Here is a 22,235-nt window from a genome sequence, read left to right on the forward strand (position 1 = left end):
AGCACAGCAGCACACAATTCACACACCCAGCACAATCCTGCTCTCAGTGAATCACAGCATCCTCAGCAGAAGGTCACTTGCAGCTTTTTTGTAAGTCCAGAATGTTACAGTGGGCTGGGTTTACACGATCGGTACTTTTGATATTTAAACATTCTTCAAATAAATCACTGTGACAACACCAGGGACAGAACACTCCCATGAGGCATTAGCCAGATTTGCTGCTTAACCCTCCTGTCTGATTTCAAACATTATTTCAAACAATACAAATTAATCCAGCTMTTCTAACAACAACTGATGTTTTGAGCTTTGTTTACAAGTGAGAGCCTTTGTAGGGATGCAGATGATCAAAGATGTGTGAGAAGAGCTGACATTCCAAGTGAATTTACCTGCCCAGGCAGCACAGTTCCCACAGAAGGTGTGATGGTCACRGGACACTCTGGGGGCACGTGGAACTCAAAGGAAGTGGGTCCAACTGGGACAGGGTCCCCACTCCCAATCCGTGGCACGGGGTGAGTGAGGGGGTTCCCATCCACGTGAGAATTGATCACATCCACAGTGGTTGAAGACACCGAGTTCAGGGCTGTAGCAGCAAACTGAACCAAGGAATGAGACAATTCAAGAGGTGGGTGGACTCCAACTGCTTTGCATGACAGCTTGAATTGTCTAAAAATAAACACATGATAAATTGTCTCAGCATAAAATAGTGTCTTAATCAGCCCGGAAAATAGGGAGCTAATCCTGTAGTCCCTATTTAAGCAGAATTTCAAGCTTGCAATGGGAATTTTGCCTAAAGACGAACAATAATACTATCTATTTTTAATGCACAATTGGCCAGAGTCCCTGCTTGAATTCTTCCTCTGTGAACTTCTGGAAATACATCCAGTCAAACCAAAGTTTGTGCCATCATTATTGCACAGCAGCATTGCCTTAATGCATGGAGCATTTTTACAGGAAATAATTGCTTTTTAAATTTCAGTCATTGTGCTGAAAAAGCAGCAGAGTTCTCCAGGTTGAGTGGCTTGGGGTGTGGGACAAGGATAAACTTGAGAAGGGTTGGGAAAAGTCACCTGGGGAAAGGCAGACACATAAACCAAGGATGGAACTGATGCCTTAGGATTTTTAGTTTCTATATTTTCATGCATCTGTATCCTTGTACTTCTCTAGTGCAGTGCTAAAGCTGCTGCTCTCCCATCTTTAGACAAAACAATTCCTCTCTGAGCTGAATCCAAGGACCCTTCACTGCCTCAGAGCCCCAAAATATGGAAACAACAGAGAATTGGGGGGAGCAAGTTTGGGGTGGTTGACATCATCACCTGAAGGTGGAATTGGGGGAATTGAGGCCTGATGTGTGAATGAAACTTAAAAACTTATAAAAGGTGAAGATCTCATGACTCAGGGTCCATTTTGGGTGTAGCCTCAGGAGGAGGAGGCTTTGTCTGCCCTCAGTGTACCAGGGGGTCTGTTAGGCCTGGATTAAAGTTGTCTGTTATTYTCTCAAGTTTGTCTGGGCTCTGTTTCAGATGAGCCTGATTCTAAGCACCAGAACCAACAGGCACTGAGCAACTCTTGCAACTGGACAATTCCCAGCTTAYCCCAGCCTCACCTCCCCAAAGCAGRCAGGGATTTMATTCTGAGCTGGRTTAACAGTGGGATCAGAYTTTGGCTTACCTGCTGTCCATCCACTAACTCACCTGTTGATCTCAGTCTTGCAGGTGACCTCAAAGCTGTACTCCTTTGCTTTGGTGGCTTTAAAGATGATGTCCAATGTCAGGCTTTCCAGAGGAAGAATAATTCCAAATCCATCGTTTGGTTGCACTTCAATAAACTTCAAAATGGCAGGATAYGAAATTATTAGTTAAATTAGTTAAATTATCAGTTTATTAATACATTCAAATAAGACATTACTGGCAAGATAAAAAAAAAATTGTTATTAAATGTGGAACTGTCAGGAGAAGATAAACCTTCCAGGGAGAAGTTTTTGTCTGAGTCAGTGTACGGATTCTGATGGACAGATTTCTCGTCTCAAAGTAACCCAAAAGGCATTAAATTAAAAATTCAGGAGAATCTCTTCCCCATCTGTGGGGATCACCTTGCTCTATTGTTTATTTACTCTTCAGAGACAACTGAATGAAATAAGAGAAAAATCTCAGCAGTTCCTCTGTGTCTTTGTGAGCTGATTCCTGTCAGGCACAGGCACCACAGGGGCAGGAGCAGTTCCACATCCATGGTTGTGCTTCAGTTGAAGATGACTCCTAAGTCTCCCCATCACACTTTGAGCTCCTCAGGAAACACAGGCAGGGAATTAAAGCTTTCACAAAGCTGAAGTTAACAATTTCTTTTAGCTGCTGCTTGATTTKAACCCCCAAACCAGCAGAGAACATGACAATGCTGAATTAACTGATGGGTTCCTCCAGCTCTGATGCCAATGTGCCCAAGCATTTCACATTGTGATCATCCTGCTCTCATGGAGTTGAAAAACCAGCTTTGTGCAAAAAATTATTCAGGAGACCCAGCAGCTCCTGTGATTAWTTCAACTTCCAGTCCCTCAGAAAGTACCCAGGCACAGCTTGGGATGATTCCCAAGGAGCACTTTAAAGACAAAGCTTTGGGCATTTGGGTGCAAAGTGGGCACAATCCTTGGCCTGGGGCCACAGCCACGCCCCAAGTGACCTGAGGATGAAAGAAAAGTGCCCCAGGTGTTCTCTTAGGAGAACTTTTGGTGTAAAAAAACAGGAATTCCAATAGGAAAAGGTGAGGAATGGGATAATCTGCTTGGCAAAGGCAGAGGGTGTCACACAGTGAGATTCACCCACTCCAGGACAGAGCTGACCCGGTGCCTCCACAGCAGCAGGAATCCCATGGAGCTGTGAGAAGCAGTCATGATTTATTTCCACTCACACTGGAACACGTTCCTGTGACACTCAGAGCTATTCTGACAGCAGAGGGGGTGTGTGTGGGATAACTCCCTACCTCTGGCAGCCCCACAAATCCAAACTCCTGTGGCAAGATGGATTTGTTTGTGAGGATGACATTTGCCTGCACGGCTTCATAGATCGTGCAGTATCCAAAGTCAATCTGGGCTGGGCTGATTTCCAAATCTGAAGTAGTGACAATGGCATGGACAGTAAAATGAACTTTTTTAGCCTGAAACAAATGCAAATGCACAGGATCAAAACTTCCATTTGTGGGTTGTAAGGACAGGATTTAAATGAAATGTCATCCAAAAGGAAAATTGCAAGAAAAAGTTATTYTGTTCCTTGACAGGAACATGTGAGATCAGCACTGAGGAGAAAGGATATAACTTTCTGTATCACAAACATGTGAAAAATCTATCAAATCTGTAGAGCATTATAAGCATCTTTTACTATTATCACAAAATTTAATCAGCAAAGAATGAATCTAAAATGAGATATCATTAAGTGAACATTCAYTAAAATAATTTACATCAGAGTCAGAGTCAGTCTGAGAAGCAGCATCACAAAAATGCCTGACCTTGTCCACGATCAGGATGGTCACTGGGGCCTCCAGGATTCCTGTCTCTGCACTGAAATAACTCCCTGCATCTTCGGGAAGAGACTGCCTGAAAATCCAAAAGTACAGATCCAAAATACAACCAGAGCCATCACAATATTCTGACTATTTTCTCACTCAGGGGAATAATGAAAWTTTGATGGATTATTTCTGAACAGAAAGAAAACCAAACCAAAACCTATTACTTAAGGTCCAAAAATTTTTTTATTTACAACTTTAAAATATCCATTTATCCTTTATTTTAAAATGCCATCCAGTCATTTAAAACTCTGCAAAATGAAAAGTTTACTCTCTAATCAGAATATAAACCCCGTGCATCGTTGCTGCAGCCCCAACACGACACCAACCCAAGCAGGGGCTCCCTGTGGCCACTGAAGTTGAGACAGAACCACTTTTGCTCCCAAACACCAAGTGAAAAACCTTCAGCCCTTCCAGAGCAGCTCAGCAATTTATAAAGAATATGCAGCTTTTCTGGAGGTGAAGCACCTTGCTGTCACAAGCTCCATTTCAGAGCTTCAAGCCAAGACAATACAAACCTGGAGTTTTTTTAGCTCTGCTGCTCTATTTTTATCTCAGAGCACCAGAGTGAGCTGTTTCCTGTTCTTGGGGCTCCACAGTGCTCGTGTTCTACTACTACTCATGGAATTACATGCAACTCTTTAATGTATTGYTAAAGAATAAAAATAACTCCCACTCGGTCGCCATGGTGATCTAAAATCTTGCTGTTATTTTGCAATAAGGGTGATGATGTTCAAAGGTGTTGGGAAGTTCTTTACACTGGGGTTAAGTAYAAGGGAAGAGTTGAGCATCAGCTTTCACTTTGTCACAGGACAGCTGAATAGCAGAAGAAATGAATCTGTTTCAAAATAATCCAGAGGGGGGAAAAAAATACTTGAAACTGTATGGACACAGGGATGGACTTTAAATTAGCTGCTGTGCCTTGGGGAACAGGCCCTGGAATCCTCCAGAAAGTTCTCTGAAAATGGCACAATTAAAGAGAAGCACAAAAGAAAGATCTGATTCAGAGTGCCAGTACCTGCAGGACTAGTTCCAGATGCAGAGAAACTACGGGAGGTGGTGTTTGGGATTTCTGAAAGGCAGAGGAGTAGAGAGTTTGCCTTCAACTAAAAGGAAATGTTGGCTCCAAGCTCACAGGAAGCTGGGTATCAGAACCCATATTAAATTGTTAAATTGGGAAATTGGGAAATGTGAATGTACACAAAATCTTTCAGCTCAAATACRTCTCYACAGATCAAAAGAAAGGGGAAAAGTGTCCTGTGGTTTCATTTTAGGAATTAACTCTGATACAGTGATATCCAGTGGGTTTGGAGTGACCATGGAGTGAAGAATTTCTCACCAGAGCAATTTATTTGATGTAGGCTCAGACTACTGAAACTGTGTCTGGATCTCAGGACATTCATTCCCTTCCCAAGCACAATTTCAATTGCTATTTCTCCAGGAAAAAGTTCCACTAAATCCCGGCCATGCACAGAACACTCAGGAGAAGCTCCCGAGCCTTCAGGCAGCTCCCTGCTCCCTCAGCAGCACTGAGTGGGGGGTTCTTCTCCCTTTGGTGTCACTTTTAACAYAGCTGCTCTATTAATAGAGCCCCTAATGCCAAATCACCCAGGAGCCCTCCCAGAAATGTGTCACTGGCTCAGCGCTTCCCCTGCGCTCGCGGTTTCTCCCCTGCGTTTGGTCTTTCAAACTGATCCGTCCCCTCCAACAGCCACAKACTTATTTTGTGTGTCAGAAATGCCTTAATCTCATCAAATCTCCTTTCTGAAGCTTCCCTGTTTTTTAAAGGAAGATTAAGGTTMTAAATCCAAGCTCTGCTTCCATCCAGAGAGGGTAACAGTGCTTTGCAGCAGCCCAAGTCGAGGAACTGAAATTTGTCATCGTGTTACTGTCCTTGTAATCTGATGGGATTTGAGATGCTGCAAGAACTGGGAATACTTTTTAGTTCTTTAAATTCTAACCTGATGAAGATTTTGCCATCAGTGGTTGGACTCTCAGGGTAGAATCCAGAGGTGCTGAGCACATCTGTGAGAATCCAAACACACTTACACTGACAGGACTAAAAACCCATATCAAAGAAGCAGCAAATTTGCAGCAGCAAAGACAAAACCACTGAAATATTTGGCTGCACATCAAAATTAATTCCATATGCCATTTAATTACTTTTTGAGAAGAAATGTGCTGCTAAATTCTTTAGGATGGCAGTGATGAGGTAAATAATATTAATAGTGGTCAGGGGCCCTGGTACTGAAATTTTTAAAAACTGGAATTGTTTCCTATCACTGTGTTTGTATTTGTAGATGTATCATAAAAGAGAGAAGGAAAACTTGCTGGGATAAAGCTTTTAGCACCAGGAAATGTTACATAAAAAAMATCACGTGAAATTCAAGATCAATACCTTCATCATTTGGAGAAAAATGTACCTGGGGAGGAGAGATATGGACAGGAAGCCCAACCACTCWCACCTTAATTAGCAAGCACAGGAGTTCTTGTCCAGAAATTATTCACTCAGTGATCCATGAAGTAACCACCTGGCTCCAAAACCTCCCTCCTGGACAAGAATGGCTTCCCACAGACCGGGAGCAGCCTCCCAGGAACTCAAGAGCTGGGATTGTCACAGTGCTGCTGTCACCACAGGGAGGGCATTGCCTCACAGCYCTGGCAGCCAAATTCATTTCCTCCTGGAGCATCTGGCAGCTCCCAGGGGGACAGAAGGGACCAGACCTGCACTGCAGCAGCAGTGTGAGTCCAGCCTGGACAGCAGGAGGGAACAACAACCCCACTCACTCAGCTTTTCCACTGCCTGAAATCCTGAAAGATTAAAGCTGGTTACCTGGGCAGGAACTTGAGCTGTGCATTGAAGGATGACTGAGGTTGGATGAAAGCTGTTTTTGGGAGCAGYTCCATGTGCTTGCTCAATTCTCTGCACACCTCAAACTTCAAACGCAGCGTGGTTGTTGCTCTGCAAAAACATCAAACGTGCTCGGGTGGCTTTGAGGTCACTTCAGTGCCACCAGTCTGAGCCCTCCTGTCCCCACCCCTGCATTGTCATCAGAACAATCCCAAACTCCCTTTGAAAATGATGGGCACGAAAAACTGCCACAGCAAGTTCACACAGTYGTGTTCTCTTTTAAGTACAGAAAACAAGGCTGGGAAGTTCAGTAACAAACTCAGCTGCATTGCAAACAACACAGACTGATTTAAACAGAACAGCCAGAGCTCAGCACGGTGCTGAGGCAGGTCAGGGGGGAGTCACAGCCAAATTATTGTGAAATATCAGCAAATTATTTGCTCCAAATATAGATTGGCTTCCTCTGGATCAATAGGATGGCTGAACCCTGTGGATTCTTTAAACAGCAGAGATTCCTGCCAGCTCCTCTGCTAAACCTTGGGATCCACTCACCCCAGGGAGCCAGGAATCCTCTGCCCKTGCTGAATTCTGGCCCTATCACAGCACAGCAATAGCCACGGATCAACCCCTGCCTTGGAATTTTATGCCTAAGTGCAAAAYTGCCGAGCAATTTACAAATATTTCAGCTTGTCATTCTCCTTCCCCTGGACTGGTTTCCAAGCTGTCAGGCCAGATGGTCTCCTCTAAATCAACAGCTACAGCAAGTGGGGCTGGGAGCCTGCAATGATTTCTGACTGTTGACAATCTAAGAGAATTATATACTACTTCATTAAATCAGTGCAGATTATAACCTGYCAAAGAAATTACTTTTCAAAATGATTTCTATTGAACATGATTCTGATAAGATACTTTCACCCTTTATGCTGCTTATTTATGCTGTCTGATTACCAGGGTCTACATGAACAAAAAGCAAACCCAAAATCTAGAACAAAACCARTATTAACAATATTTTACAATTCATCAGAGCTTGCTGGGACACTCCAGTGCCAAAGGAAATTTTGTTTTCCYGTTGTGCTAAAATCTGCAAGTCACAGAGAGTGGGATACAGGCAGGATTCAGGAGGAATTCTGCTCCTCACACACCTCAGGGAAATGTCAGGAGGCCACAACAGAATGATGAAATCAATCCCCTTTTGCAGGATGAAAAGTTGACACGTGCTAAATGTGATATTTCTGCACATGAAATACGTTGAATTTCAGCCCACCTGACTGTACAAYGGGCAGTTTTTCCTAATTATGGAAATTGGGTGATAAATCAAAGTCTTGACTTGCCAAGGTGCTAAGGACAGGCTACTACAYATTAAATGCTCTTAATTTAGTGAAACTTGGCAAAGGATCAGCAGGATTTTTTTCCCTCAGTTAAGGAGTTTTCCCCTAAGCAATTTGACAGCTTCTATCTTTGGGMTCCCCTTGAACTCTTAAGTTTTATTAGGAGAGTTATTCTGCTTCTATACTTATAAGTTTTATCCCTGGGTTATCTAGACCAAGTAAAATCACTTACATAACAAACTTGTGCTTGTCATATCTGTAAGCTGAATTTCTGAGATAACAGCTTTACTCATTTCTTTCCAACTGTGAAGAATCTCTGCAGTCTGTAATTCTGGTAAGAGGTTTAGAATGGATGCCTTCCACAGAACCAATCTCTCCCCCACCCTCCCACAAACCCACCCCAATCCTATTGAAATAGACTCTAAGAAATGCAAATTGTTCAAATAAGAATTCCAGAGTGACTGCATGAGGTGGAGGGAAGACACCCAGCACTTGAAGACAATTAAATGTTCCTGTAATCACCTTCTAATAGCAGGAAATCTCCAGAAACTGAAGAGTGGAATATTCCCTTTATATCACAGTGCAAACAGAACCAGGGCTGACTTGGACTCTGAAACTCTCAAATATTTTTCCCCTGTCCATCACTGTGTGGTCACTCAGAGGGATYTGTGCCTCCAGTGGAGACCTCAATCCCTTCATGGGTCAGGAAAAGCTGCACCTTTCCCATTTTAGGGTGAATGCAATAGGACTGACACGATTTATCCATCTAATCCCAGGTCTGGAAAGACCCTCAATAAAGCACAGTTGGCTTCCAGATCTAAGTCCCCCAAGGACTTGAATTGAATGCAAAATAACTAAGAAACAACAAAATATTCTTACATAAAAGTTCCTGGCTGAATCAACCCAATGTGCACTTAATTTTAGAGACGTTTCTCTCCCTCATGTTCAGTGTGCAATTCCACATGAGGAAACTGCAGGTTTTTTATTCCCAGGGGCTTCACAGCTCTCCCAAAGAGCAGGAACAACACAGGGWGCGTGGTAGCAGTGGGAAGGTGTGTGGGTACATCATATCTCAGGCTGGTTTGGGGAATGTGGGAGAGCAGGAGGTCCAAGAGCAGTTTGTAGAGCTCAGAGGGTGTGCCAAGGCCTGGGCACCCCCAGGGCACCCCCAGGGCACCCCCAGAACAGCTCACCTGCTGCACACCTCCACACAGTCCTGGTACAGCCGCTCGTACAGGCAGATCCTGAGGTCCACGCTGGGCTGGGGCACCCAGATGGGCACATCCACAGAAACTCCAACAGCACTAAAGCTCAGCTGCCAGGGCACCAATGGAACTGGATCAGTTCTGKTAGTCTTGTTGCCTTGAAAGGCCAGTTTTTAATAATGACACAGACATGGTTAAGGGGATAAAAAGGGTTTKACCTYGGTATTTGGGATCYCAGGTGCACAACTTGATGGCAGAATGCACCCCCGTGTACAGCACGGGTACAAGTTTTATAGGTTTCAGGAATTAGCATATTTATCTAGGATTCCCCAATAAGATACTTAACAAATGCAGTAATGTCCCTCTATTCTAATGAATCCCCCCCAGATGAGGCCAGAGCCCAGTTTACACAAGATGTTCTGGACAGAAGGCCTCACCCAAGGCTGAGCTCAGGTTTAAGATAGCACAGGGCACACTGAGCCCTTCCTGAGGATGTTTGGTCTCTCTGCCCAGCAGAACTCCTAAACTAAGCTGGAACATCAAGCTTCAGGTATTACAAACATGTGGGCTAAGGGGTACAGGCAGATGCATAGAGGGTACAGAAAGCGTAAAAAGGAAAAGCAAAAATCATCAGGCATCAGTCTTACTGACTTCCATCAAGAATTTCTGCTGTAAATACACCTGAGTAAAAGGTTTTATTCTCCATATTGCAACAGGTTCTTTMATGAGGCAGACCTAAGAAAAGCATTTGCAAAGGAAAGCCAAGATGTTGAGACCCCAGCAGAAAAACACAATTCTGCTTTGGTTTGGATTGTCTGACAGGGAACGTGAAGGAAGAGATCTGCCTGTGATTATGAAAAGGAGCATTTCAAGTGTTTTTAGCTGAAGTGAATGGCCCCAGTCCAGGCTCCCCTGGGGCTGCAGCTCAGAAATGCAGCACAGAAATGCAGCACAGGGCTGTGCTCCCTGCTCTGACCCCAGAGCTGAGCCCTGCAGGAGATGATCCTGGAGGAGAAGGTGCCCATGGAGCCTCAGCAGGAGTCTGCAGCTCCTTCTGCAGCCCCAGGGAGAGCCAAGACTGGCTACTGAGCTTCTGGGAAGTTTGTCTTTATTTTTTTGGCAAGATTCTGTGAACTGTTCYGAGCAGAATTTGGCTTCTGATAAAATTTAGAATCACAATATGCTGAAATGGTAACTAAAGTTGTCATCTCTTCCAGATTTTGCACATCAGCTTCACTACTGCCTGCTAAATAATTCCAATTCTGATAGATCAGAAAGGAAATAAATGATGTTTTCCAATGTGATGTCTGATRAAGTGGGAATATCAGGATTATTTGCATAGAGATTTAAGAGAATGAGCAGGTTTAATAAGCATCCTGCATCAGAAATAAGAGTTATGACTTAGAAAGTTACCTCCCATCCAACTACCTAAGAAAAAAAAAGCACAAATATGAAGATTTTAAATKATTTTACACGTTTTGAAGCAGGTCACTCACTGGTTTGCAGTCTGGGTTGTCAAACATGATCACAAAGTCTGCCCTCACATCCCCAGGGACAGCTGGGACAAACAGCACTGGGATTTTCACTGAGCTGAAGGGKCCAATCTCACCCTCAGTCACCTGAAAAAGAAAAAAGAAACTCTGGAAATTGCATTGAAACAAAGAGGCTGTACATACTCACACTGTACACACACTCTACTACACCTAGTTTGTAACTAAATTCAAATCAGGATCAGAACATTAATATGGCTCCAGTCTTTCCCAGATATTGTTCCTGTCCCTCGTGTGCTGTCACCAGCTTGTTTAACCACAGAACCAYACAGCAGAAAAAAAGAGTTACATTGTTAAATTGTTAAATTATTAAATTGTCAAATTGTTAAACTGGGGAATGTGAATCTACACAAAATCTTTCAGCTCAAATATGTCTCTGCAGATCAAAAGAAAGGGGAAAAGTATTCTGTGGTTTCATTCTAAGAATTGACTGGGTGGGCTTGGAGTGGCCATGGAGTTAAGAATTTCTCACCAGAGCAATTTATTTGATGTAGGTTTAGACTACTGAAATTGTGTCTGGTTCTCAGGACATTCATTACCTTYCCAAGCATAATTTCAATTGGTATTTCTCCAGGAGAAAGTTCCACTGAATCATGAGCATTGTCTGTGTCCAGATCTGATCTGGTATTTGATTCTTCTTGATCTGGGAAAAAAACCAAACACAAAACACAACAAAATGATGGTTGTGTCCATCAAAAAAGTATCCAACAAAGCAGAAGTACATGAATTTGGGTCAATATTGCAAATCCAGGCAGGTATAGCAGTGATGGGAAAATTGGGATATCTGGAAGGAAATTCCTGTTTGGTCATCCCGTTTTAGTCTAGTTTGGAATTCTACCTGAGGCACCTGAGCCTTCCACTGCTGAGTAATATTAAATTTCAGTGGATAAGGTCTGGGATGGAGATTGGTGCCTCAAAAATGCAAACTCAGCTGGAAGTGGGGATGGGCTTCAATTTCAATTTCAGTGGGATAAAGGAAAGCAGCCAGAAGGATCTGCAAAAACCACCCACAACCTTCTCAGGGAACTTTCAGCTTCCTGAAATCAATATTGGGAAGAAATGCTCAAAAACATAGATAAGAAACAAATTAAGGAAGTCTTTCTTCTCCAAGACTGGATTTTATTAAGCACATAGTAAACATTAGGAATGARATGGAAAATGTCTGAGGAGGTTCATCTTTCTGCTTCCTTGTTCCTAGAATTACAGCCTATAAAAATAAACCTGTCATGTGGATTGCTATTCTGAGAAGTGGGGATTCAGTTGCTSAGACAAGGATGATGTTAACAATTTTGCAATTTTTGAAGCTGGTTGGGTTCTGTGTTCTTCTGAGACTGAATTGTTGATCACTAATGAGCACTGAGGTTCTCTGCTGCTTTTGATATAATGGTGTCAGGACATTATTTTTAGTMATTTTCTGGGAGGCAGCATCCAAAGAAATATAACATTACTACCAGAGTGATGAACTACTTAATTTACCAAGGAACTTTGCAAACTGAATTGCTCAGATCATTCCAGGAGATTACAGATGGATAAAGGCTGGGCTGGGGAAGTGCAGGGAAGCGTTCCAAAGCATCACCTCACCCTTGGTACTGCTGCTCTCCTTGTTTTGTTCCTCAGCTGCCACAGAACTTGTGCTGCCTCCCTCCTCAGGATCACTGGGACCTCGAGAGATCTGTCAGGAAACACARAGAAGGATTTTCTCCCATGGCTGCTCCTCTGCCTTGCACCAGCTCCAGTTTTAGCCAGCAAAAGTTTTATGAAAATCAGACTTGTGTTTTCTTGCAATGTTTCAGGTTRTAAATGGAGAAATGTGCTGCACTTTGCAAGAACTGCACATTYTACAGGACCTTTATCGATGAGCAGATTGAATTTTTGCTCAGATCAATAATGTAGTAGTGTAGAGTAGTGCCAGTTATTTTACAATTAAAATAATTAACAGTTTTCTAGTGGAACCCCCGGCAGTTCTAGGTCAAAACTTAGGCTACCCCTCCTTTATTGCTGGTTTTGCACCAGGTCATGTTTCTGACTTGCAGGAGTTGAGATTTGTCATGATTCTGTCAGAATCTCCTCTTTTAACTGAACTATTTTTTCCTAATTGTCATGAATGTGGAGAAAACAGGAATCACGACATTAATTACTAAAGGACTTAAAAAATTGGTTTCCCCACTCTTCACAAAATAATTGTTTTTAATTTTATCTCCTAATATTTGGGTCTAACAGATTTATACCAACCCAAATGTACCAAAGATTGGACGAGATGCTCCACCCAAGTCCTTTTTGACCTGAGCTGCTTTATAACCCTGTCCAACTCCACCACACTTCCCAAAACAGAACATTTCTATTCCTTCAGGGAAGTGTTTGGAACCCACCAGGCTTGCAGGAGCAGCTTTTACTGTTGCTCTGTGGGTACTYGTGTCACCTGCTGACGTCTGAACTTTGAATTTTGTTCCCAAAGCCCCGCTGTTTGTCAGGCTGATGGTCCGTGAAATTGTCTCTCCCACCACAAGGCTGCCAAAGTCAATGAGCTCTTTATCCAGAGCCAGCTGTGAGAAGATAAACCATTAATTATCACTGTCCTACATAGCACTGATGTCAATTAAACGAGCATCCGCTTTTTATAATAATGATTATATTATCCACGTGTTTAAAAGGAGTTCCTTACAACGCAGGTCTTGGCTGTACATTTCAGTGGAACAGAAAAAGAACCTGTCTGGGCCATAAACATCACTTCTCCTTCCAGCCCTTCATTTATCTAGAAAACAAAACAAAAAAAAAAACCCTGTAAGTCATTTCAGAAGATTTAGCCTGTGTAGTCTGATGAAAAATATTGTCACTCATTCTTTAAATACCATAYTAAAATACATCTTTACTGATTCTGTGTTTCCACTTTAAAACAGTCTTTGTGACAGCTTGGTTAACTTTAGAAATATTTGGAATCTTGCTCTGATTTGGAGCATTTTTTCAAACATGCATTCAGAATTTGCCTTAATGCAATTTATCAGAGCTTGAATATGCACTCAGCAGTCCACGTATGACAGTATTTTCTCTAAAAATGTAGTTTGTTTCCTTGTTAACAATTAAGAAATTCAATTAATGATGTTTTTAATCAGACTAGTGGACTATACTAGGATTCTCCTCACTATACACTTACCATTGGCTTAAATGTTACCACAAATTCACAGGACATCCCAGAAAACATTTTGCCAGGTGGGTCAAAACTATGGAGATAACGAACATAAAAGTCCAAATTAGAGATGTGCAGGGCACACCCAGCTCCTGCTCTGGTAACAATAACAGAATTACTTTTTTTCCCCTCACTTGGACTAATTATCAGAAAAGTCAGAATGAGTGACAGATTAATGAAACCTGTCAGAACCCTGCTGCAACTGGGAAACAACAAAGGCTGGTTCTTTATTAAGGTTTTGTTCAGAAAGATTTGAAGTGCTTTTAAAAGGTAAGACAAGGAGGTGAAGCTGAGGCTCAAAATCAGCAAGAACAGGTTGAACTGCCCAGTCAGACAATTAGGAAGCAACTTCTCCCATTATCTGTTTTAATGCTGCTCTGTAACAYCTCCCCTGTCCAAACACAAAATGAAGAGGAAAAACCCAAGGAAGGAGCTACAACTGATTAGAAAATGTGCTGCTGTATCAAAATTATCTGGAATAGAATCTGCCACTCATTTCATGGTCCATGTGAGGTAAGGAAAATGCCCAGCAGAAGACATCCCCCAGCTGAACTGTAAATGAAATTATTGAGCCCTGGCAGAGGAGCCAGAGGAGATAAGGAAGTGTTGTCAGCCATGGGAGCCCCTAAGCCAAGTGAGACAAGGAAAAAACTTGCCCTTCACAGTTTTATCAAAGCAAAATTAAAATCAGCCAAAGCAAGATGGAACATTTTCACAAATGGAGACACTTTTCAGAATKTAGGAGTTTAAAATGTGGACAGAGACAAGCACCTGTGGCCTGATCTTTTGGGCAGATCCCTGGCAGTTTTTCCCCAGACAGGCTTTCAGGAATGGTTCTTTATTTCAAATGTTACCTTGATAAAATAGTTCTGATTTGGAGCACGAACTGCCAAACACACAAACCCACACAGAACCACATATCTAAGGAGAGGCTCCCATTGCACAGGGTGTAATAATACTGATTTTAACCACTAAAATAAAGCTTTTTATCAGCAAAGATAGTGCCTGTCACTGATAACAGCTCTCAAGTGTGATGTCTGTAAATACCTGTGCACTGATTTCAAGGACAGTGACACCATGACAGTGTAGACTTGCTGGGTATTTTGAAAAYACTTGGCAAAACTATTTTGTAACAGACAATTTCTGATTGGTTCTACTGGAGATAAGCTTTACACTGTGCAGGATCAGTGTCCACAGCTCTGAGCTCTGCTGATCAACTATTAATAATATGACAGTGGAGAATAAAATCTTAGATTATTTTTTCTAGTTATCCAGCTGGCAAATGTATATAAATATATATGACATTAAATTTATATGTATATAAATATATATGTAAATAAATGTATATGGCAAATGTTATAAAAACAACCAATTAATTTTAAAAAAGTTAATTAATTCATCAGACATTGAAAAATCATTCACAACCCTTGATGTTTCATTTGTATTTGAAGATTACTTTGAAAGGCAATTACAGCAAGGAAAGACTTGGGCCTTTCCAAAGGCATTGTTTAATTTTCAGTCACAAACCAGAGGCGCTGATTTACCACATGCAATTGTCCACCACACTAAATGAGAAAAAAAAAAATCAATCTTTGAGAGCAGGAAACCCTCATTTTGTCGGATTAGTAGCTTCAGGCTTTGTCACAGAAATTAAACACGTGTAAGTGGGTCAAAATTAAATCCACACATGTGATTTCCAACAACCCACGAGCCACACACTGAGCACCAGAGCAGATTTGAGAGCGAGGGGCTCTGCTGTGTCACTTATTTCTCCATTTCCATCAGTCTGGGAATGAAGTGTTCCACACTTTTCCCAATCACCCACAGGAGCTGGATCCAGACTTTACAGCTCTCCAGGGATGTTATTCACTGAAGATCTCTGTGTCCACATTCCAGGGGACTTTTGTGGGGATGAAGTGGGTAAGGAATGGCTTCCAGGAATTCCACTTTTATCCCCACAAGAGCAATGGGCAGCGAGCTGGACAAGGAGCTCTGGAGTCTGAATTCCCTTATGGTGGACAAAAAACTTGTTTATTCACTGGGGTRGGATTAAATTGTCCAAGTGGCTTCTCCAGGCCAGCCTTAAGAGCTGTAACCTGAACTTTCTCTGTAAACCACAGGAATTCACTTCCATGTCTCCTGCTTGGCTGTAAGTCTCACTTACACACAGGAGCTTTGGCATTTTTTCATTTCTAGGCTGGACTAAAATAACCTTCTTTGCTTTTTCACAGAATTCCAAGTAAATATATTGTTTTTCTGGCTTTATTTTTTAGATGAAGGCAAGTTGTGAAAAGTAGTATTTTATATTTTTAAAGGCTCAGAACAGCTCCARAGAAAACTGATGTCTGAATTCTTAAAAAGAAACATTTTGTGGATACTTCCTTTTTGCAGATAACGCCTTCTGTTTATTTACAAACAGTGAGATAAAATTATCAATATTGTTAAAGTGAGATTAATTTACAATCTCTCAGCTAGACACAGCTTCATTACATAACCTGGCARAAGGATTACAGGAATAAATTGATGGGAAAGACCACAGGATTGTAATCTAAGTCCTCACTGCTCTGAGATTGATTTCCTTTTTTCCATCAGCTTTCYTCCCTTCCTTTTCTGTCTAATTAAACTGTGTTTATCTCAACCCACAAGTTTTACTTTATTCCTGCCAATTCTCTCCCCCATCCCACCAAGGGGCACTGAGGAGCTGCTTTGTGGGATTTTTCTGCCTGCAGGGTTAACCCATGACAAGCAGGAGTTTCAATTGCTGCAGAATTGGGTTTCAGCTCTTGTTGTGGTATAAGGTAAAACAAATCTACAATTAATTTACTCACTGAACACTGATGAAGTCCTTGAGCCATTCACTGATTCCCACCAGCCTGCAGTAATTAATACCATAGGATGCATTTGTCAAAACAATCTTCTTTTTGTAGATTTGCCCAACATCAAAATCCTTGGAAAGCCAAACACACCAGGTGAATGTCAGAGACAWGATGCCATGCTTATGGTCTAACAGAGTTATTAACAGTTTTGTTAATTATCTGAAGTCTTACCTGCATGGAGTCACCACTTCTTCAAGGATATTATTTTACAGTAAWAATGTATTTACTAACAATATACAAGTACCAGTCCTGCTGCCTTTAAAAAACACAGAACACAGCCCAACAAAGAGGTTTTATCATATGCTCACCTTTCTGACAGTCTTTAAACTCCCCTAGGTAAAGGAAGGATTTAATAATTTAGATAGTAAAATGAACTTGTTTATTTAATCCCTTAACTAAGTTTGTTGGAAAAAAAGGCAAGAGCTGTTTCCAGTTTCACTACAGACCTATTAAAAGCTGCAAATTAATTTTGCTCAAGACATTGGGATATACCTCCAGCAGATAATCTTTACAATTCCATGCAGAATGGCCACTGACCTTGAAATGAATGCAGCTGGGTTTGCTGTGGAAAGCACGGCCCTTATGCTCCCGACCAGACACTGTCTGCTTGGGAGAAATTCCAGTTTGGAGTTGCTCCATTTTTTTCTCAGCCATTTCTTTCCTCATTGCCCTAATAGCCAACCGTGTTGGATCTTCTTCTTTGGGTACCTAATGAAGAACATCCACAAAAACCACCAGGAACATCCACAAAAACCACCAGGAGCACCCTGAAAAACCACCAGGAATATCCAGAAAAAGGGCTGTGTGTGATCCCAGAATCTGTAGCTCCAGTGGAAAACCTACAAAAGGAATCTTGCAGCACCAGGCCAGCCTTTGCCTGGCTCTGTCCAGTCAAAATCAATCTCCCAACCTCAACATGAAGGATTTAATGGATTCTCAGCTGTCTGTGCAGTAGTTTTTCATCATCCAGCACTATGACATCATGGTTTTCATGGCAGGATTAGTTTTTCTGCACTTTAAGGGTTATTTCCCCCTCAATTTTATTTATTTTATTAAACATTGAGAATAAAATCAGCTCACTGAAATGTTTCAGTCATGGTCCAGTGCTTCTCCATGCAAGCACAGGAATATGGACTGATATGATTTCTTTTTAATTGATTCTGAAATTTTTTAAACTCAAACAATTAAACAGAATGTGATTTATGTCTTCATCCAGCTCTGAACCAAATCTGAAGCATTGCTCTCTCTTTGAGAGAACAAACTCCTCCAGAAGAAATTCAAACAGTAAATCTGAATTTCTGCATCTATGTAACAAAGTAAAGGCTGCATTTTAACTGCCAAATACACAATTACTAGTTTTAAGCAAGATTCTTTTCTATTTTTGTCCAGAGATATCACAACATTTACCTTGTGCAGGTCATACTGGCGATCCCAAAGGCCTGGGAACTCTGGGATTAGGAGGCTCTCGTCCCTGTCTGTCTCCTCATCACCACTTTCCCAGAGCACATCCTGGGAAATGTTCTCAGAACTCTCTCCTGAGGGAGCAGGTACCTCACCAGCCATGGAACAAACCGATGGAGAGCGCTGTGACTTTGGGGAAAAAACCACAAATCTTGAAAATACAGTTAAAAACKACTGGAGAGCCATTACTTCACCAGTTATCAGTTTCACAGGACATYTTTTAATACAAAAATGACAGGTTTTAAAACTCAGAGGCCAAAGATGAAAACTGAGTCAATTCTCGCTTAAAACATTTAATACAGAAAAAATTTATGTTAAACATCACTACATTTCCTTCAAGAAAAAGAAAACTAACAGACATTTAGAGATCTGATGTGGAAATAACTCTCCACTTGTTCTCTATTGTCTTGTGAAGAATTCAATGACCTGCACCTTTAACAAAACAAAATAAAACAATTTAAAGACAGTTTATTCTTAGGTCTTTGATTACCTGTGGTATTTCTCCATCTGCACGTTTGCAGCTTTCCTCACTGTACTGCCAGGTTTCCTTTCTCTGCAGTAAAGGATCTTCAGGTTTACCACGWGCCTTAATTGCCTTAGTAGGGGGCTGACTTTTTTTCTGCTTGTGAACAGCAGCTTTTTCTTGCAAAATTCGAGACACAATCTCCATTTTCCTTGATTTCTGCAGTTCTYTAAAAGCTCTGGAATCCAAAGTTGTAAGAAATATTAACCCAACCATGGTTGTTTACCAATATTAACTCCAACCCAGTTCCCTCAGAGCCTTTAAGCTAAATAACAAGTCTTTAAGTTGTGTTCAGTGGTAATTTGTGCCAAGACACTCAAGTGATTCAGAGGCTGTTTATACATTTTTGCAGACTAAATAAAGTCAGTTACAGTGGTTTGGAAGGCTGATACAGACTTTCAGGAGAGGAARAAGGACAGTTACTGTGATGCCTTAGGATTTTTAGTTTCTATATTTTCATGCATCTGTATTGTTTTAGTTCTCTAGTGCAGTGCTTAAGCTGCTGCTCTCCCATCTTTAGACAAAACAATTCCTCTCTGAGCTGAATCCAAGGATACCTCACTGCCTCAGAACCCCAAAATATGGAAACAACAGAGAAYTGGGGGGAGAAAGTTTGGGGTGTTTGACGTCATCACCTGAAGGTGTCATTGGGGAATTGAGGCCCAATATGTTCAAAAGACAGAACTTATAAAAGGTGAAGATCTCATGACTCGGGGTCCATTTTGGGTGTAGCCTCAGGAGGAGGAGGCTTTGTCTGCCCTCATGTACCACTAGGCCTGTTAGGCCTGGATTAAAGTTGTCTRTTCTCATTCTCTCAAGTTTGTCTGGGCTCTGTTTCAGATGAGCCTGATTTTTAGGCAACAACTGCAGGTTCCCACTTCAGGGGCACTGAACTTCCCTCCTGGAGCAGTTGATYATGGAACACCCACAGAGCTCTGGTGCTCTGAACAGCCCTAAGTCAGGAGTTSAGGGCACAAAGAACAGACTGTACAAGTGTCACCCACAGAGTGGGAGAGGGAATTCACTCCCTCGAGGCACCATCAGAGATGTTCTGCCTTCAGGATCTGACTGAGCTCCAACACATTCCTGCAAGAGCACCAGGGAGCAGGCAAAGTTTGACATGAATATGATACTCACTCTTTCTTTTTTTCATGCTCTTGCTGTCGTTTATGGAGAAAAATTTCCCTGACAGCATTGCCTCCTTGTGCRAGGATGGCTTCCCTCATTTTCATCTCCTCCTTCTCTGCCTCCAAGGCCTTTGCTTTGTTCAAAATCTGGAGAGTTTGGAGCCTTTCCTAAGAAGGTCACACAAGCCAGTTACATATTTGATYCACATATTAAAGAATATAAAAAAGAGAATCTAATGTTGGTCCTCCTATCCAAATGTACATTTGTGGTGGATGTCTCTGAAGGAGACATTTTTTTGTTTGTAATATTCTCTGTAGTCTTGGGGTGCTGAGATGCAGAAAGCTCTGATTAGGTCCAGGCTACTTCTCTACCATTCCAGCCTGGCCCTGGAATCCTGCTCAATGAAGGAATGTGAAAAGATAACAGTTCTAAACAAATCAGGATTAAATTCAGATCATTCCCTCAGATTCTACAGTGCATAAATAGAATAGCAAAGCAGCATAGCTCAGAAATTCCTAATTTACACTAYTTAAATTCTTAAAACGCTCTTTTTCTTCCATATGTTTTCTCCATGTGGAATATTTCTACATTGGGATYCAAATAACTGGAAATCCTTCTGTCTGAACCACCAAAGAACTTATTTTAAGGATGTATTATTTCCCCACCCAGAACAACTAGACTGTTGACAGAATAAATTCTGCATCAGCAGAATTGTCAAAACCTGCCCACACAGATCTCACACCGTTCCTCCAACAGCTCCACTGTCCCCAGTTTCAAGGGATTTGGTCAGTGATCTGATCAAAAACCATCCCACAGCTCTGCAGGGAAAACTGGAATGACTTGCATCAGAAGGCAGCAGTCTCACAAGTCAGTGACTTCATCCCCATCCCAGCCCAGCAGCCGTACCCTGTTGGAAGTGATGCTGGTTTTCAGGGAAAGCACAGCTTGTATCCTTCTCTCCATATGCTCCCGAGCTTTCACTTCTTCCTTTGCGTTTTTTTCATGAATTCTGTAAGCAAAGTGAAATCTTTCAGGCTCTCATCCTGGAAAGCTCTGGGTATCAGAATGTTTAAGCTGACAAGGAGTGATTGCCAAGGTGSCCAAGCATTGCTGCTGTGAACCCCTGGCTGGTGGGGCACTGGCAGTTTGGAGACTCTTCCAAACACAGCACCGCTCAAACTCCAAGTGCCAACAGGTTTTCAAATATTTTGCTCAACAACTTTAATTTTTTTTTTTTAAATTCTGGAGATGAAGAATGTGTTCCATGTTATGACATATGACTGGCTGTTAAAATAAAGTAAGAATTCAGGTGTTGCTCATATAACCAATACCTAAACATTCTGTAGCAAACTTTTACAAGCCAAGCACATGTACCCACACTAAAAATAAACCCTAAAAACTCTGCAAATTGGAAATATGTGGGCAGGAATCAAACCTGAGAGTATTCCAGCTAATATAATGGTAAGCTGAAAAAAACATTTTGTAAGATTGATACATTTGATAAATTTGTCATGAAAAAAATTGATTTGTTTTTCTTAATCACAATCAGTTTGCATACACCATCTAATAAAAACAACCAGCATAGAAACAGTACCATGATTTCCATCATTTTACAATTAAGTCCTAATATTTGTATATTAGGATATGTTCGAATATCTGTAAAAATAAGTMACAAATGTTCAGTTTCTTCAGTAGSAWMATAATTTAAAACTAGAATAAYAACATAAAYATAAATCTATGAAAGAACATTTAATTTAAAATCAACCAGAGCAGGAGCACAAAGAAAGGGCCCATCATTGATCTGACAGCAAAAGGCTGTTTTACCACATTTCTGAGGGGACACAGAATGGCAAAGGGCAGGTTTCAAATCTGGATTTGAATTATACTGCTCCAGGTAATGACCCACACACACACACATATATATATATAAAATATTTATAAAATATTTCAAATCATTATTAATGCCTCAGAGTGGTCAGAGTCCTCATGAAGAAGACCATCCCTTCAGCTGTAGGGAATTTGGAGGCCGTGCTAGGACAGTGAGTGGATTTTCTCCTTTCCATGTCCTTTTGTGCCTGTRAGATCTCAATGCTTCACTGTACCTGGCACAGGATTTCCAGGTGCAACAGAAAAATCATAATTTTTTGAAGACTGGAGGATAAARCATTGCCCAGCAGAGAATGTACAACATGAAAGGATGAAGGCCCACCTCGCCATGCTTTGCCTCAGGAAGGAGACTGCTTTCTCATGGTTCCTTTTGGCATCCTTGAAGAGTTTTTTCTTTCTTTCTTCATGTTCTCTCCGGGCTTCTTCCTCTCTTCTGGAAAACAAATCCCCCATATTATAGGCAAAGTGATAAACTTCACCAAAACCACAAACTGACATTCATGTCTGCTTTCTCTCCAGGAAATCTCAAAGGACTTGGCCACAAGCTCAGAAAGTTCTGGAAGCCAATAGCACTGCAGACACATATAGTCTGACCCAATAAACCCCATTTCCTATGAGAAAAAACCCCAGCCTTTCYAGTTATTTTTATTAACAAGTTTATTCCCATAGATCAGAAATCTTTACCTGCATAAC

General features: G+C 41.5%; 1 protein-coding gene across 1 annotated transcript in view; it reads right to left on the reverse strand.

Annotated features, from left to right (window-relative positions):
• Positions 1 to 369: 369 nt before the first annotated feature.
• Positions 370 to 22,235, reverse strand: part of CFAP74 (cilia and flagella associated protein 74) — a gene marked incomplete at its 3' end in the record, with an annotated part of 58,450 nt that continues 36,584 nt past the window's right edge. Inside the window, exons 9-27 of the mRNA XM_057382778.1 lie at positions 21,865 to 21,975; positions 20,562 to 20,664; positions 19,665 to 19,822; positions 18,495 to 18,705; positions 17,951 to 18,133; positions 17,081 to 17,251; positions 16,496 to 16,614; positions 13,635 to 13,701; positions 13,146 to 13,235; positions 12,853 to 13,026; positions 12,065 to 12,155; positions 11,023 to 11,126; positions 10,430 to 10,552; positions 8,922 to 9,043; positions 6,383 to 6,511; positions 3,493 to 3,580; positions 2,971 to 3,144; positions 1,692 to 1,825; positions 370 to 663 (exon numbers count right to left, since the gene is read on the reverse strand). Coding sequence (XP_057238761.1) covers positions 370 to 663; positions 1,692 to 1,825; positions 2,971 to 3,144; positions 3,493 to 3,580; positions 6,383 to 6,511; positions 8,922 to 9,043; positions 10,430 to 10,552; positions 11,023 to 11,126; positions 12,065 to 12,155; positions 12,853 to 13,026; positions 13,146 to 13,235; positions 13,635 to 13,701; positions 16,496 to 16,614; positions 17,081 to 17,251; positions 17,951 to 18,133; positions 18,495 to 18,705; positions 19,665 to 19,822; positions 20,562 to 20,664; positions 21,865 to 21,975 — 2,646 coding nt within the window. The remainder of the gene's footprint in view (positions 664 to 1,691; positions 1,826 to 2,970; positions 3,145 to 3,492; positions 3,581 to 6,382; positions 6,512 to 8,921; positions 9,044 to 10,429; positions 10,553 to 11,022; positions 11,127 to 12,064; positions 12,156 to 12,852; positions 13,027 to 13,145; positions 13,236 to 13,634; positions 13,702 to 16,495; positions 16,615 to 17,080; positions 17,252 to 17,950; positions 18,134 to 18,494; positions 18,706 to 19,664; positions 19,823 to 20,561; positions 20,665 to 21,864; positions 21,976 to 22,235) is intronic.

This window comes from Malurus melanocephalus, unplaced genomic scaffold (genome assembly GCF_030028575.1).
Source record: "Malurus melanocephalus ecotype Western Australia unplaced genomic scaffold, MMel_1.1 scaffold_587, whole genome shotgun sequence".
Taxonomy (NCBI): domain Eukaryota; kingdom Metazoa; phylum Chordata; class Aves; order Passeriformes; family Maluridae; genus Malurus; species Malurus melanocephalus.